General features: G+C 36.7%; 1 protein-coding gene across 6 annotated transcripts in view; it reads left to right on the plus strand.

The window, feature by feature from the left end:
• cacna2d1 (calcium voltage-gated channel auxiliary subunit alpha2delta 1) overlaps nt 1-14,703 on the plus strand; it is a 63,492-nt gene that overhangs the window by 25,013 nt on the left and 23,776 nt on the right. For 4 of the 6 annotated variants that reach the window (XM_023955904.1, XM_023955903.1, XM_023955906.1 and 1 more), the window contains exons 7-19: nt 4,854-4,985; nt 5,898-5,967; nt 6,728-6,778; nt 6,953-7,052; nt 10,672-10,830; nt 11,231-11,335; nt 11,726-11,804; nt 12,215-12,264; nt 12,353-12,442; nt 12,531-12,605; nt 12,689-12,769; nt 12,979-13,053; nt 14,184-14,243. In XM_023955904.1, the coding sequence (XP_023811672.1) occupies nt 4,854-4,985; nt 5,898-5,967; nt 6,728-6,778; nt 6,953-7,052; nt 10,672-10,830; nt 11,231-11,335; nt 11,726-11,804; nt 12,215-12,264; nt 12,353-12,442; nt 12,531-12,605; nt 12,689-12,769; nt 12,979-13,053; nt 14,184-14,243 (1,127 nt within the window). The remainder of the gene's footprint in view (nt 1-4,853; nt 4,986-5,897; nt 5,968-6,727; nt 6,779-6,952; nt 7,053-10,671; nt 10,831-11,230; nt 11,336-11,725; nt 11,805-12,214; nt 12,265-12,352; nt 12,443-12,530; nt 12,606-12,688; nt 12,770-12,978; nt 13,054-14,183; nt 14,244-14,703) is intronic. The other 2 variants (XM_023955907.1, XM_023955908.1) reach the window with 1 other exon arrangement.

Consider the following 14,703-nt stretch of genomic DNA (forward strand, 5'->3'; position numbering starts at 1 on the left):
CTGAGAATACCCTGTGATGCTTTTCTTTAGGTTATAAGGTGTCATCACTGTGTCCTGCTACTACAGACTATAGTATTTGTTTTTTTTTACTATCAAAAGAAACAAACTGATGAAAAATATGAGCAAATCTGACAAAGGTCATACTAGAACGGCCTGCCAGCTTGGTAAGAGCACACATGATGGCATTGAGATTTTCTGATCCCAGTCACAGAGTTCTGCTTAGACTTTTAATCAGCACCAAGGTATTTTATTGCAAAATGTTCTTTGGCGCACCCTACTGTTGTGTCCTGAAGCATAATATTAGCAACTTAGGAGTCTCTCCATACTTGGCACAAGTCAAGTGCAAAATTGAACCTACAGATGGATAAACAAGACACAGAAGATGGATTCAGTGTGTGTCACAGACCACCTCGACGTTGCGATGTAACATGCCTCATGTATTATTAAGGCATTCGACACTGAGCCCACAGCTCTGCTGTGCAGTGAGCCTCTGCAGCGGAGGGTGAATGCTCATCTCTGAGTCATGATTATAGATGTAAATTCGTTACATTTTTTTAAAGTAATATCGTGATTTTAAATATAAATTTGTGAAATATCTAAGGTAATGTAGTCAGAAGGGACCACCTCCCTCAAGATCGTGGACAGGATTTTGTTTTTGAGTTTTGTTTGGTTTAAAGCACATTGCTGTTCACTTTATTATCATGTGGTGACAATTGGCTCAGTCATCAGATTCTTTCAGGGGCCTCAGATATTAACAACTCAGTTTGAATGTCAATGACTGATGGAATGTCTGGTTTTTGTTGACACTAAAATATAGTTTCTTAAGCACGATTTTATTTTTTAAATCGTTGTAGTAAAAGAGTTGTTCTTTGACTTGAGTCAGTTGTTTTACCAATTTGCTCATAATCCTATCATCGCATTATAGGTGAGCAGTGAGGCATAATGACATGACAGGGTCCCTCTTTTACCCATGAGACTGCACTGCTGCTTGTTAACTTGTTTATGTGACATGGGGTCTCTTCGTGTTTGTATTTAGATAGTTGGGGAAGTAATTAGTGCTTGGTGAAATGTGGTGCATCATCAGTGACTTAAAAAGGTAGCAGGACATAGTGATTTGCCACAGCACGGTTGTTAGCCTGCTGGGTATCCGTCTGACCTCAAGGTTACGCATAACTTTTCTGCTTCCCCAGATGCAGGTGAGGGACTGGTCTTGAAAAAAAAAATCATTTATTTGAACATCTTTAAGCTCATCGTGACTTTGTTATTTTTTGGCCTTTGATATATTTCTAAGCCTTAAATGAGCTGTAAGCCATAACTCATCCCAGCTCCCTTCTGCTTAAAGATGCTGTTTGCTGTGAGAATGAAATGAGAAAGCAACCAGCATGCATTGCACAATCCATCCAAAGGATATGCAAGAATCAAACAACTTGCTGTTAACATTATTAGAACAAAACAGTTCAAATTTAATTTGATTTTACTTAAAGCTAAATTATTGTCTTTGTCTACTGTAAACTCTGAAGTCTTATATTTCTTCGGGTTGAGGTAAATGAAATGTTAAAGGGGAAAATATAAATTCATTACTTGTTTTTTTACCTCATTAGATTAACAGCATTGTTTTTCTTTTAATTTCTAACCCCTTGACACTTGAATTGATTTCCAGTTGTGAAATAAATTATGTTTTGCTCTCATGTAGGTTCTCAATTTAGGTAATTTTGGAGCCAAAATGGTTTGATGCACCTTTGCCTCAATAGCTGTCAGAGGGTTAAAGAAATAGTTTAGGGTCAAAGATATAGTCCCAGGCAATAGTAGTAAAATAACTAGCTACAAACTACTAGAGCAAGCACTTCCTGTTACAAATCATGCCTTGGTCCCTGGTCCCTCAGGAGTGAATGTTAAAATCGTGTGTGGTGAGAGGTGGGGGCGGTTGTCATTTGGTGGCACCATGACGTACTGCCGATCTGACAGCTGGGATGAGTTCCAGCACACGCCGGTGGTCCTTAAAAAGAATGAACAAGTACGGAAGTGGATGAGTCCTAAAGTAAAGAGTGTGTTAACGAAAGGATCAGGATCACACATGATGTGGGATAGACAGAAGATGGAAATGGTTTAATCCAGTGCAATGGTGTGTCATAAAAAAAATAAAAACCCTTGAAAAAACTTGACATTTTTTGATTTGATGCTACACACTGTCATATTTTTGACTTTTAAAACTTTGTGTCAGCAAGTTGATGAGATTTTTGCTGACTCCATGACCAAAAAGTGCTACGACCCAGAAAAAGGATGGTAAACTAACATAATGTTATATTCTATGTTTAGAACTGCACATGAACTTTGACAGTACATGTGGCTTTCCTCATTAACCAACACCATCTGTTTTCTAGATGAATCCTCACTGACTGCAGAAGTAGCATCAAAAGCCTGATATTTGTTTCCCTCTAACTTTATAATGTACAAGTATTAGTTTGAGTGATTTGATTTCTTTTTTGCATGAGTAAAACTGGCCGTGCTGTTACACTTCTCATTAGAGGACAATAACTGCTCTATGCTAATGAAATAGCAACATTTGACATTTAGTGTGGCTCTGTAGTTTTTTCATTATGTTGTGTTAGTTTAATATCAGGAATATATATTTCCTTATAAAAAAACATGTTTAAACTAACACAAATTATTTAAAAGGGAAGGGCAGACTCAGGATGTCAAATTTACTTTTACATACACAGATACATTAAATAAAGGTGTATCTATCATATACTTTATTCTTTAAATGTAATAATTAAAAACTAACCATTTCAGAAAGAACATCATTAAAAGGCTTTATGTCTTTCAGGGAACTAACATAAGAGTTAAATAAAGATACATTTAACGTAATTCTTAACGTAATTCTATTTTACTCAAAGGCACTTTTACTATTAATGTGTGGTTTATAGTTTAGACTAAGTAAACCCTGTTTAATACAAGCTGCATACCAGCCCCCTGAGATTTTTGTCAATAGGAGCTTTAATGACTCTCAGACCAGGAGCACAATCCTCTGATCTAATGAAAGTTTAAACTATTTGGAAAATAGTCCCTAAATGGATGCTTCAGGGAAAAGAGGAACGGAAAATTGCTTTTTGAATATTCACAATCTGCTCAAACCTGATGCTGAGTGGTTCTTACGTTCTACTCCCCTTCCATACTTTTGTGTATATTGTACACATATGACATAAATCAACCCGAAAATAAAACTTGCATAAAGGTTATTGAAAAAAAAAAGTTCTTGCTTATTTCTTTTGTCCATTGAGGACAATTTAATGTGTTTAAAGTTTACTCTTCTCCACAAAAAGTATAAAGGGTCAAAACCTATTTTTTCCAATTCATACTTCCTTGCTCAGATGAAATCATCTGTACAGTAGATGCAAATTCTGTCTGACATCAAGGTCATGCTAGGGGCAGGCATTTGATTCTCAGAATAAAAGATACACAGGAGCTATTGTGTCTATTTTCTTGTAGCGATGCAGTTTTCTATACAAAGTTCCATAGGGTATCTTAAGTATTACAAGTCAATGCAGACTTTAATAAAACATGTTGATATACTTTGCAGAATTACATGTTAGTCATTCAATCTGTGCTTGTGCACAACTTATCAAGAAATAAGTGATATTTTAGCTGTATAGACCAGTACATTTGTGGCCAATATGTAAATACATCTCTGTTGATTTCTCTGCTTTTTTATTTATTTAAAGCAAACACAAAGAAATCCTATTTGTATAGCAAAAGCTGGGATTTCTTTGGCTAAATTCTCTGCTTTTTTTTTTTTTAAACTCAACAAATAGTTAGAAACGTCAATGGTAATTGCCCATGCACACCATACCTTCACACTGCATGGCTTTTTTGCTCTCTCTTCTTGTATTAAAATACAAGCACTGCTGGCAACCAAGCCTTCATTAAATCTCCCCCTCAAGAGACACATGCAAATGAACAGTGTTTGCTTTGCACATCAATGAGCCATGACGCACTCAACACAAGATTCTGATGTGTCCCACACACACTGCATGCTTACACAGCGTCAAACACAGACGTATGGTCACACAGATGCACCACATGTATGGAATACAAAGAGAGGAAACCGAAAAATGATGGAGGGTTCCACGGAACAGCACTATACAGACAAAGAAAGGGAAGATTGAGTTGGGGCAGCATGTGTTGAGTTTCCATCCATCATAGTGAAGGTAATGTGGCTCTGAGCTGTCTGGATACTGTGCCATTACATCCATAATGCTCGTTGCCTCTCATAACACACACTATCAATCACACATATGCACAGACATGCACTGTCACGCACTCACATATAAAAAACAATAGGATTGTTCGGATAAAATTAAATTCTGTTTAATTTTGTCACCAAAGTCATTTATTGCCTGAAGACATTTCTTGGGGATTTGTACTCTTAAGCTTCATATCTGCATTAACATTTGCCTATTTTTCAAGTGGACTGTCAGAGACTGAGTATCTTCATGAATCTTGATCAAGGTGTTAATATGGCATTCTCACTACATCGACTGGAACCAATGGTAATCTAGCTTATATTTTAAAGAAAGCAGTTACATCCCATGAATACCGAGCTGCATCATAAATCGGGCAGATGGGGACTATGGAGAATAACTTGGTTCTTATAAAGAGAATTAAAATCCTGAAGTTACAACAGTATTTAGGAGTTTAAATGCCAACAGACTAAATGATATGTATCTGACTGCGTTAGATGATATCAGCTGACCTCTAATATACTGAATGTATTTCACACTCGACTATGTTCTCGAACGCAGTACATGATTGCCCATGAATGTTGTGCTGTTGTTTTTTTTTATTATTTCCAGCTACCATTGTGCTGAATGAGCTGAACTGGACTGAGGCCCTGGAGGATGTCTTTAAAAAGAATAGAGAAGATGATCCAACCCTCCTCTGGCAGGTGTTTGGCAGTGCTACTGGCTTGGCTCGCTACTATCCTGGTAAGAAAATAAATAAATAAATAAAAGTGCAATTTAGTTATTTATTTTTCAAGCATTTAAAAATCATCACATTAAAAAAGGGGGAAGAGTTCATAAAACTGTGCAGATATACTATATATATATATATATATATATATATATATATATATATATATATATATATATATATATATATATATATATATATATATATATACTAATATATATATATACTAATATATATATACTATACTCTATATATAATATCGCACAAGCTTGTATTAATGTTTGTACTCAATATCTTTTGGGATAGCTCTTAACTATACTAAATGGTGTGTAAAAAAATAAATAAATAAATCAGCCATAATTTCAGCAGCAATGACTGCAAAAGTCAAGCTCATGTTTGCTGGAAGTTCACATGCATGTTGTACAGTTCTTAAAAATAAGAAATGATCTGAACTGGACATCCTTTAACTGTTTGCAGTAAAACAGTGGAAACAATGTCAGGTTTTGTAAATAATTTGCTGTACTGAAATATAGACTGTGCTGTGGAAATTAATCAAGTAAAAGTGCAAACACTTAACTTATTTGAAGGTTTTTTTCCGTTTTGGGGGTGGCTAATATATTAGTTAATAAAACTGTTTGAAAAGTGCAGTAATAGGAAAATCTCTGTTTAAAAGACTTTCCGCTCCTTGCATTTGACATTTCCCGTCTCTCCTTTGACGAATTGGGTAAGGTTATGTTTTTAGGTTAAGGCGCAAAATGGTATTGGAGCGCAGTTCCACACTAAGCTGATCGTAAAGCGCTATTTGATTTGTCTGTATTTAGTCACACCTATAGTCAAACACATACAAAAAATTCAAACCAAAGTAAGATTTAGCATTTTTTGCATATTACATTATATTTTTACATATTTGTATTTTTCTTTTGAAGCCTCCCCATGGATGGACCCCCGTAAGACTCCCAGTAAAATTGATCTCTATGATGTCCGCAGGAGGCCATGGTAGGAAAATTACCAGCAATCCACACCTTAATGTGCTAATTTGGACATTTCTGCATATGTTAGTGTATTTACATGGGTTTCTCTCAGAATATTGGAAAAGACAAATACTAGCTTATTGATGTCCTGATTTAAGTATAACTTGAAGAACATGGGATTGTGCACGTTTTATTTTAATGTTTTTTTATCAAGCAAAAAAAAAGAAATAGGAAATGATTTGAATGTTTCGTAACATAAAGGGGACATTTTATATCTTTACATCAATTCCAAATATCTGAATGTCAAGTCTTATTTTCTAATAACCCACATTCTTTTGTATATAAGTTTTAAGTTTAAACTGTAGTCACAATAATTTTCCAAAATTTTCATGACTGTTCAGACTGTGACAATAAATCATTCATGTTGCAGAAAGCAAAAATGTTACCATAACCATTATGGACCATATTAAATGGTAAATGGCTTATACTTGTATAGCGCTTTTTACCTTCCTTAAAGGAAAGCGCCTTACAGTCACAGAACCAGTCACCCATTACACACTGGTGGCGGCTCCGCTGCCGAACCTTCCACCAGAGGCAAGGTGGGGCTCAGTGTCTTGCCCAAGGACACTCTGACACATGGGCGGGCAAGGCGTGAATCAACCTCTTGATCAGAGGTTGACTGTCCTACCACCCTACTGCTGCACCACAGCCACCCTCATTAGTCCTCAGATTATGAATAAAAGAGCCAACATTGCTGACACAGATGTGTTCTTCCTTTCATTTAGGTACATTCAAGGAGCTGCGTCACCCAAAGACATGCTGATCCTTGTTGATGCGTGAGTAGATTTCATATGTCTCCTCATGTCATCTCTACATTTTATCATACTGATTTTTAAGATAATAAATAGTATGCACTGCTTTTACTAATATAATATTAGTATATCATCAGAGTAAATAAAACTGAGTCCAGTTAATGTTTTAATGGAAATCTGTCTTTTTCTTCACTTTAGAAGTGGGAGTGTTTCTGGTTTAACCCTAAAGCTGATCAGAACATCCGTCAGCGAGATGCTGGAGACTCTGTCAGATGATGACTACGTCAATGTTGTTTATGTAAGTGATAGGCTATTAAATGCTCTAAACCTCAGTAATTAATATGGTGAGGGATGTTTTTGCAGATGGGACTCAAAGACGTCTTTACATGTGGATGAAAACATTTGTGCATTTCTGTTTTCATTCCACTGCACACCAAAGGTTTGCGACTGCAGACATCTTAAAATATACGACATATGGAGAGGCATAAACACTCATACTTATGTCGATTTGTAGACAGGTGCATGCACAAGTTACATGTGGATGATGAGAATTTAATTTTTCATTGGTAGAGACCTCACAAATTGGGGTCTGGTGGTCATTATACTAGGTAATTTATTACTTTGTCCACCTTCACCCTTCACTTAAAGCAGGAACTGTGGCTTAAGCAGAGATGCGGTTTGCTGCTCAGAGGCATTCAGGTGTGTTGGCTCGAGGAAATTATCTTCCTGGAGTAATTCTTGGAGCTCATGAATGTGAAAAGGATTATAAAACCATTTCCAAACTGTCTGGAGTTATTTTACAAAGAAGCATTTTGTTCACAACAGAAAACTACTGAGACAGTTGCCATCCATCAAGTTTATCCAAAAAGGAAAGAGAGAGGAGAAGCAACATAAACACCTCAGATAGCCTAGTATTTTCATTCATTCATTCATTCATCTTTTTACTGTTTATTCCCTTTCGGGGTCACGGGGTTGCCGGAGCCTATCCTGGCCACTTGGGCGAAGACAAGGGATGCCCTGGACAGGTCGCCAGTCTGTCGCAGGGTAGAATATCTTCAATCACACATCCATTCACTCTCACAGTCACACCTATGGACAATTTAGAGTTGCCAATCAACCTATGAAGCATGTTTTTGGCGGTGGGAGGAAGCCGGAGATCCCTGGAGAGAACCCACGCAGGGGGGGGGGGGAGAACATGCAAACTCCACACAGAAAGGTCCCCTGTTGATGTGTTTTTCAGGTCCCCCAGCCAGGACTTGAACCGGGGGCCTTCTTGCTGTGAGGCAAGAGCGCTAACCACTGCTCCACCGTGCAGCTCCCTAGTATTTTCAATGTTGTTTAATCTCTATCTTTTATGTGCTTACATCTGTTTTAATCCAAAATTGTACTTTGTTTTATCTGTACTGGTCCGGCAGTCAGCATCTCAACCCTCCGAGCTGTATGTCTCTAATTCTCAAAGTACCATTTAATCCAAGACTGCTGCAGACATTTTCAATCCCCTTGAATGGAAAAACACATATATAGCATGAAAGGGTTTAATGAATTATTAGCCAGTGTTCTTTCTTTCCCTGCTTTTTCCTCATTCCTCCATTTGTATCTTAACTACAATTCATTTATGCAGTGTTTGTCTTTTTTATAACTTACTTTCTCCACTCTCATTTATTTTCCTTTCTCTCCTTTAATTCTTACTCTGATGATCCACTGATCATGTTGATTCCTGAAACTTTCCTTTATTTCCAGGTCTTTCACAGATGTCATAATAGGATGAAATAGTTTTATTGGTGTGTAAATATGCAACATCAATGGGGTTTATAAGACTTATTTCAGCATTTTATCATACATTGTAACTATTTTATTATTAATATTTGCAAAAGTCAATTTGACAGGTTTTATCAAAGGTAATTTTGGGACATGGCACCTTTTTTTCCTATTGAAAAAAACTTTTTAGGATTATTACGTCAAAGTGGATCCATACAGATCTAAGGTGACATCGAGTCATTTTTTTAGAGAAATTTGGTAAAATTAAAATTCTGGAAGTTTAATATAGACACTCAGATATTTCCCATCAGTGCTTTCTTTTTGATATAAATGGCAATTTCTTTTTTAGATCTAACAAATCTTTTTCTTTTCAGTCTCTAATAGGCAGGATATTTAATATTTGCTCATTGCTGTATTGCTTACAACTTCTGCATTGATATTTTTTTAATTTCCCATAAACAAAACCACCATTTACCATTAGAAATGTGTCCAAAAAAAGAAGGATTTTGCTTTTTGAGTTTTGTTTCTGCTTTAATAGAACACATGGAATCCTCTTTGTCTCACACTTTCAATCCATATCTTCTGTCACTGGCTCACTTATTCAGATATATGTGCAACACTAGGGTGGATATTTGGGCCTCAGGGTGTTGTTACCTGTCGATAAATCTCTGCTCTCCAATATTGCCCATAAATCATTAGCCTTATTATCAGTAGCCCAGGGAAGAAGTTGGCATTTTCTAAAGGAAAATGGTCACACTTTCCCTTAACTGGGCAAGTCAGAAGACTACTGATAGGTTCCTTGGTGTCTTTTCATCTCTTTTCTTTCTTTTTATCTTCTTTTTATGTTGTGTTTTCACTTTGCTTTGGCTTCTCACCTTCATTTCTTTCATCCTGCCTGTTCAGCCATGTTATCTTGAGTCAGTGTTGTTGGTTTGTGTCACGCCGTACGGTAAGATGGCATTCTAGAGCAGAATTGGAGACTGAGTCAAAAGGATTGGATTTTAAAGATAAGGCTGAAAAATCACGAAATATAAATTTATGAAAGGTAGTTCTACTTCATACTTTTACTTCTTTTTAGATGTGATGGGCTTATCTCTATGTAAAACTGACCTTCTAACCAGCATTCCCTTTTATCATGTCACATCCATACGAGAGCTCATTATAACACATACACGTTCTCATTCCCTTGCTTTTGAATCCTGTTTTAACACTTTCTTCTCTTTGTTCTCTTCCTCTCACTCGCTGCTTCTCACTTTCTGCTCACACTTTCCTGACTCGTCCTTTTAATAGATTTTGCGATGGTAGACCCCTGTTTTCTCTCTCTTTTTTTTTTTTTGGGGGGGGGGGGGGGAATTAACAGGTGTTTTTTTTCTTGTTTTATGCTTTGCACTCATTCTCGCTTTGATTCAGTCGTTTTCGTCACACTGCAGCCAACGTGATGTGGCCTTTTAGTCCGGCCGAGACGCGTGCATCTGCTATTGTCACCCTGAGAAAGAACTTCAAGGCTGTCAGCCTGCTTGCAAAAACACACACATAAGCAGCCGCACACACATATGTGTGGTCAGGGCTCGTTTTGCTCGCTTGCCTGTGTAGATCAGTGCTTCGGCTTCCCAACTGGCCATCTCACAGAGACACATTGATTAGCTGAGATCGATGAGGTTCAGGATTGTTTTAAAGGAGTTCTGCAAAGCTGTGGATGTCCTGGTTTACTATTAAGTGTTCTTTTGTCCTCCTATCCAATCAGAACTGTGAAAGTGTTCTTTCTCTAAAGTCTTAACATTTGATATTATCGCATAGTGAAACCTTAAAAGGACAGAAGGACAGGAACCCCTCTTTTGGATGAGTAGCTCAGCATTTCTCCATGTGTGCTTTAGGGTTTAATGAGGAGGTCTCACCTTTAAAAGGAAGAGGGTGATGCTGCCTCTCCTCATTTTTTTTAAAGCTGAATCTAGTTTCCATGGGTACCAAATTGTTGAGCTCCAAGGATGTGAAGCAATTAGTGGGGTTTGATGAATGTGTCTGTTTACCACTTCCTGATAACAGCCAAGGCCAGGTGGGAGTGCTGGCGTATGAAAGTGCACTGCATTTATGTTTGTTACTCACGCATGCCTCCTGTAATTGTATGAATAATTCGCAGGTCATAACTTCTCGTCTCCCAGTTTAACACCAGGGTGAAGAAAACGGCGTGCTTCGACCATCTGGTTCAAGCCAACGTGAGAAATAAAAAGCTGCTGAAAGATGCTGTTCAGAACATCACAGCCAAAGGAATCACAAACTACACTAAAGGTTTCGAGTTTGCGTTTGAGCAGCTATTTGCGGTGAGAGAAATACTGTGTGTTTGACTTCAATTTGCCTGAGCACACAGGGTTAAATTAACTTTTCAGGGAATGTTGAAAGCAAAATGAAATACTTGTTGTATTTTACTGCCATCTGCTGGTTCAAAATGTCACAGTAACAACTTAAAAACAAAGGAATTTAATCTTATACATGTTTTTACTTAAAATACATTGTTGTATCAGAAGTGGATCTTTTTATAAATGTTTCTTAGCAAAATATAAGTCTTCAATACTGTGGTAAAAGTCAACATTTCATGAAATTAGAACAATTTCTGTGGTTTCCATTTGTCCTATAGGCTATGTCATATTTTTAAGTGGTTATTCTTTTTTTTTTTTTCTTTGAAAAATCTGCTTTTTCCATATTTATTATTTCTATTACCAGACAAATGTGACCAGAGCAAACTGCAACAAAATCATCATGTTGTTCACTGATGGAGGAGAAGAAAGAGCTCAGTCCATACTGGAGAAATACAACGCTGACAAAAAGGTACAGTATATAACCGCACACAGATTTTTGGGCAAACATAACGTAATGAAGCAAAATGAGACACTAATGTGAAGTCGTCACTGAGGTTAAGCAGCTTCTGTCGAGAACATTTTTGTTTTTTCTGTTACTAAAGGCAAGGCATTGCACCAGGATGTGTATCAGTAAATAAAAATGTACTTTCTACATCATAAATAATTCAAACACATGTGCATACAAAGTGTGTTAACTTAAGAAACCTCCTTCAGAGACTCCTAAACTTCATAGACATCTTTCTAGATATAACTGTTACATATATGGTAGGTCTATGATAAATTAAAAATTAAATAAATAAGAGAGTTTTCATTTTTTCTATACCATATGTGAGTTTCTTAATTCCTTATTTTTTTTAAGGTCAGAATCTTCACCTTCTCAGTAGGACAGCATAACTACGATAAAGGACCCATTCAATGGATGGCTTGTTCAAATAAAGGTAGTGCACATTGTTGTTGTTGTTTTTGTTTGTCTTGGGTCTTAAGCTGAATGAAAGCACTTAAGCAGAGCATTGTACAACCAACCATTCCAGGAATGTCTAAAGAAAGATGAGTCAAATGAAAATAGGGAACATTTTGGTAGAAAAGCAGCTCATTTGTTTGTTAGTAAAACTGTTGTCAGTCGAAAGAGACATCAGGGAGCACATAGATAACACTTTTTTAAGCAAAATTAATAAAAAGATGCCTTCTTTCTTTTGCAGTTTGGGAGTAAATAGAAAATTAATGAGGCGTACAGAAAATAAAAATTGTGTAAAATAATAGACAGAACTGAGTAGATTCTTTTTAACATTAAACTTTTAAGTTCCTTTTGCTGCTTTGTTTTGCTTATACTCTGTGATTCTTTATCCAGGTTACTTCTATGAAATTCCCTCCATCGGAGCCATTAGAATAAACACACAGGTGATGTTAAAATATTGTTATATCGTCCGTTCACAAATGCACAAAAAGAATATATCATCAATATAAAAGTCTTTTGTGTGTAATTTAGGAATACCTTGATGTCCTGGGAAGACCAATGGTTCTGGCTGACAAGCAGGCCAAACAAGTTCAGTGGACGAATGTGTATCTTGATGCTCTGGTATGACATCACTCTTTCAGGTTTAAAAAAAAACAAGGCTGTTCCGTGAGTTTATGTTAAACCATGCTGTGGTTGGATTTTCTATCAGGAGCTGGGTCTGGTCATCACTGGAACACTGCCTGTCTTCAACAGGACCAAAATGTTTGATGACAGATACGGCGAGGTAAAAATCAATCAAGACCAGCTCTTGGGTGCATTCAGTCCGATGCGTGTTTCTTCATCTCTGTCATTGCTTTTCTCTGTCAGCATCAGAATCAGTTGATTCTTGGCGTGATGGGGATTGATGTGTCTCTTGATGACATCAAGAAGCTCACACCGCGCTTTACAGTGAGTTAAACACACCCAGATGTGATGAGATGCTTGAAAAAATAGGTGATGTAGCTCAGTACAAAAAAATGTACATAGTGAGGTTTTTTTGGTTCAATTTTTTATTTTTGTTAGTACCAAAAAGCTTTTACTAATCACAATATTAAAACTATTAAATATTAATTTGTAAACAACTTATTTCTTCACTTTTTCGTTTTGTTTTACATAAGATTGGTCCAAATGGATACTACTTTGCCATAGATCCTAACGGATATGTCCTACTACACCCGAATCTACAGCCAAAGGTATTGCAATTCCACACTATTGATCACTTTGTGTTGCTGGGTGCAGCCATTTAAAAAAAAAAAAGTATTCTGAATTGTGCATGTTATGTCATCTATAACTGCTCAGTCACTAAATAATATCTTAGCAGATGATGCTGGCTCTCATTTTTCTCTATTTCCCAACATCTCTGTGAGCTGCTGCCTCATCTATCTTCACAAAGAGAATCTATATCACATTTAGAATATGACTTGATTTCATCAGCCCCTAGATATTGGATGGAAGGTCATTTCTGCCACATGGGATTGAATAGATATGAGAACTTGGCACTGAAGTGGCATATATGTTTAAAAATGAACCTTGAAAGATTATCTCTGTGACATATTGTTTTCATAATGTCTTCGAGAGTGGAAATAATGCCAGCCAGGGTGATTTAATTTGCTCTATAATGGGCATAAAACTTGGAACTGATGTTTGTAAGTACTGTCTCGCAAATATTAATATTGATCAAACTAAGTGTTTTGGGGGGTCTGTATTGATTTAAGAATATTTCCTGTTTTTCTGAAGTTTAACTGTGAAAAATGACAAACACTTTCACCAATGAGATGTCATTAAGTTTACAGTCTGTCATGACCTGCCAGAACTCTGTGTTATCTCTCAATTTGTCAAATGAATCCAACAAGACTCTGTGCCACTGGCAGGTATTAAGATGTGACCCAGAAAAAAATAGCCATGACCCCACCAGAGCTCTGTTTTCAGCAAATTCCAATTTCAGCTCCAAGTCTGAGCCTGATGCAAGCTGGGCCTGACAGGCAGCATAAGGTGTTACTCAGAGCTTCAGCATAGCACCTTTGTGGACCTCAAACTGTGGACCTCACATAACTCAAGGCGAACTGGGATTGTGTTCATTTTTAAAATCATGTTTTCTACTTTTATTAGCAATGTATGCAATGGCATGTATTTATGGGCAAAAACTATACAACTTAACTGCTTAAAATAAAAAATAAAACATTACTTTTAGAGAGATTTCTTAAAATAACTTTCAAACTCTTGTAAAAACCTTTTAACTGTTTGCAATTTTCAATTTTACATTGACTTGAAGTTCTTTTTATGATCATTCTACATGTTTTGTTTTTTTTTATGGCCTGGCTAGAAAAGGATTCGTAACAGGAAGCTCAGGCTCAATAAAAAATATGCAGTGACGTTTCACGAGGTGAGGTGATGCTCAGCATCGTAGGAGTAGCTACCAGGGTAGTCCTAGAGTTTTTGTGTCGCATATGTGACAGCACTGCTGCAACACAAATATCACTTCTAAAGGAGCTTAAACAGCCATCTGTTGTGCATTGATTGTAAATTTATTCCTGAACTGAAGTGATATTGGTGATTCATATGCGACTTGCATTACCTGTAAGTGTAGCTATTAGACATGTATGGCTTATAATGATGCACATGTGTCTGTGAGATATGGTGATAAATAATGGTAACTTTTAGGTACTTTAATATCACCGTCATAGAGAGTCCCTATAGTGATGGGAAGCCTTCTTAAAACCCCCTCCAATAATTGTTCTGATCTACCAGTATTTTAAAAGCATTCCCAGTTGTCTTTTAATCATGATCATGATGTGTTTAGCCAAAAAAAAGAAAAACTGTCATTTTCTACAACATAGTTTCTG

This window comes from Oryzias latipes, chromosome 6 (assembly GCF_002234675.1).
Source record: "Oryzias latipes chromosome 6, ASM223467v1".
NCBI classification, from domain to species: Eukaryota; Metazoa; Chordata; class Actinopteri; order Beloniformes; family Adrianichthyidae; genus Oryzias; species Oryzias latipes.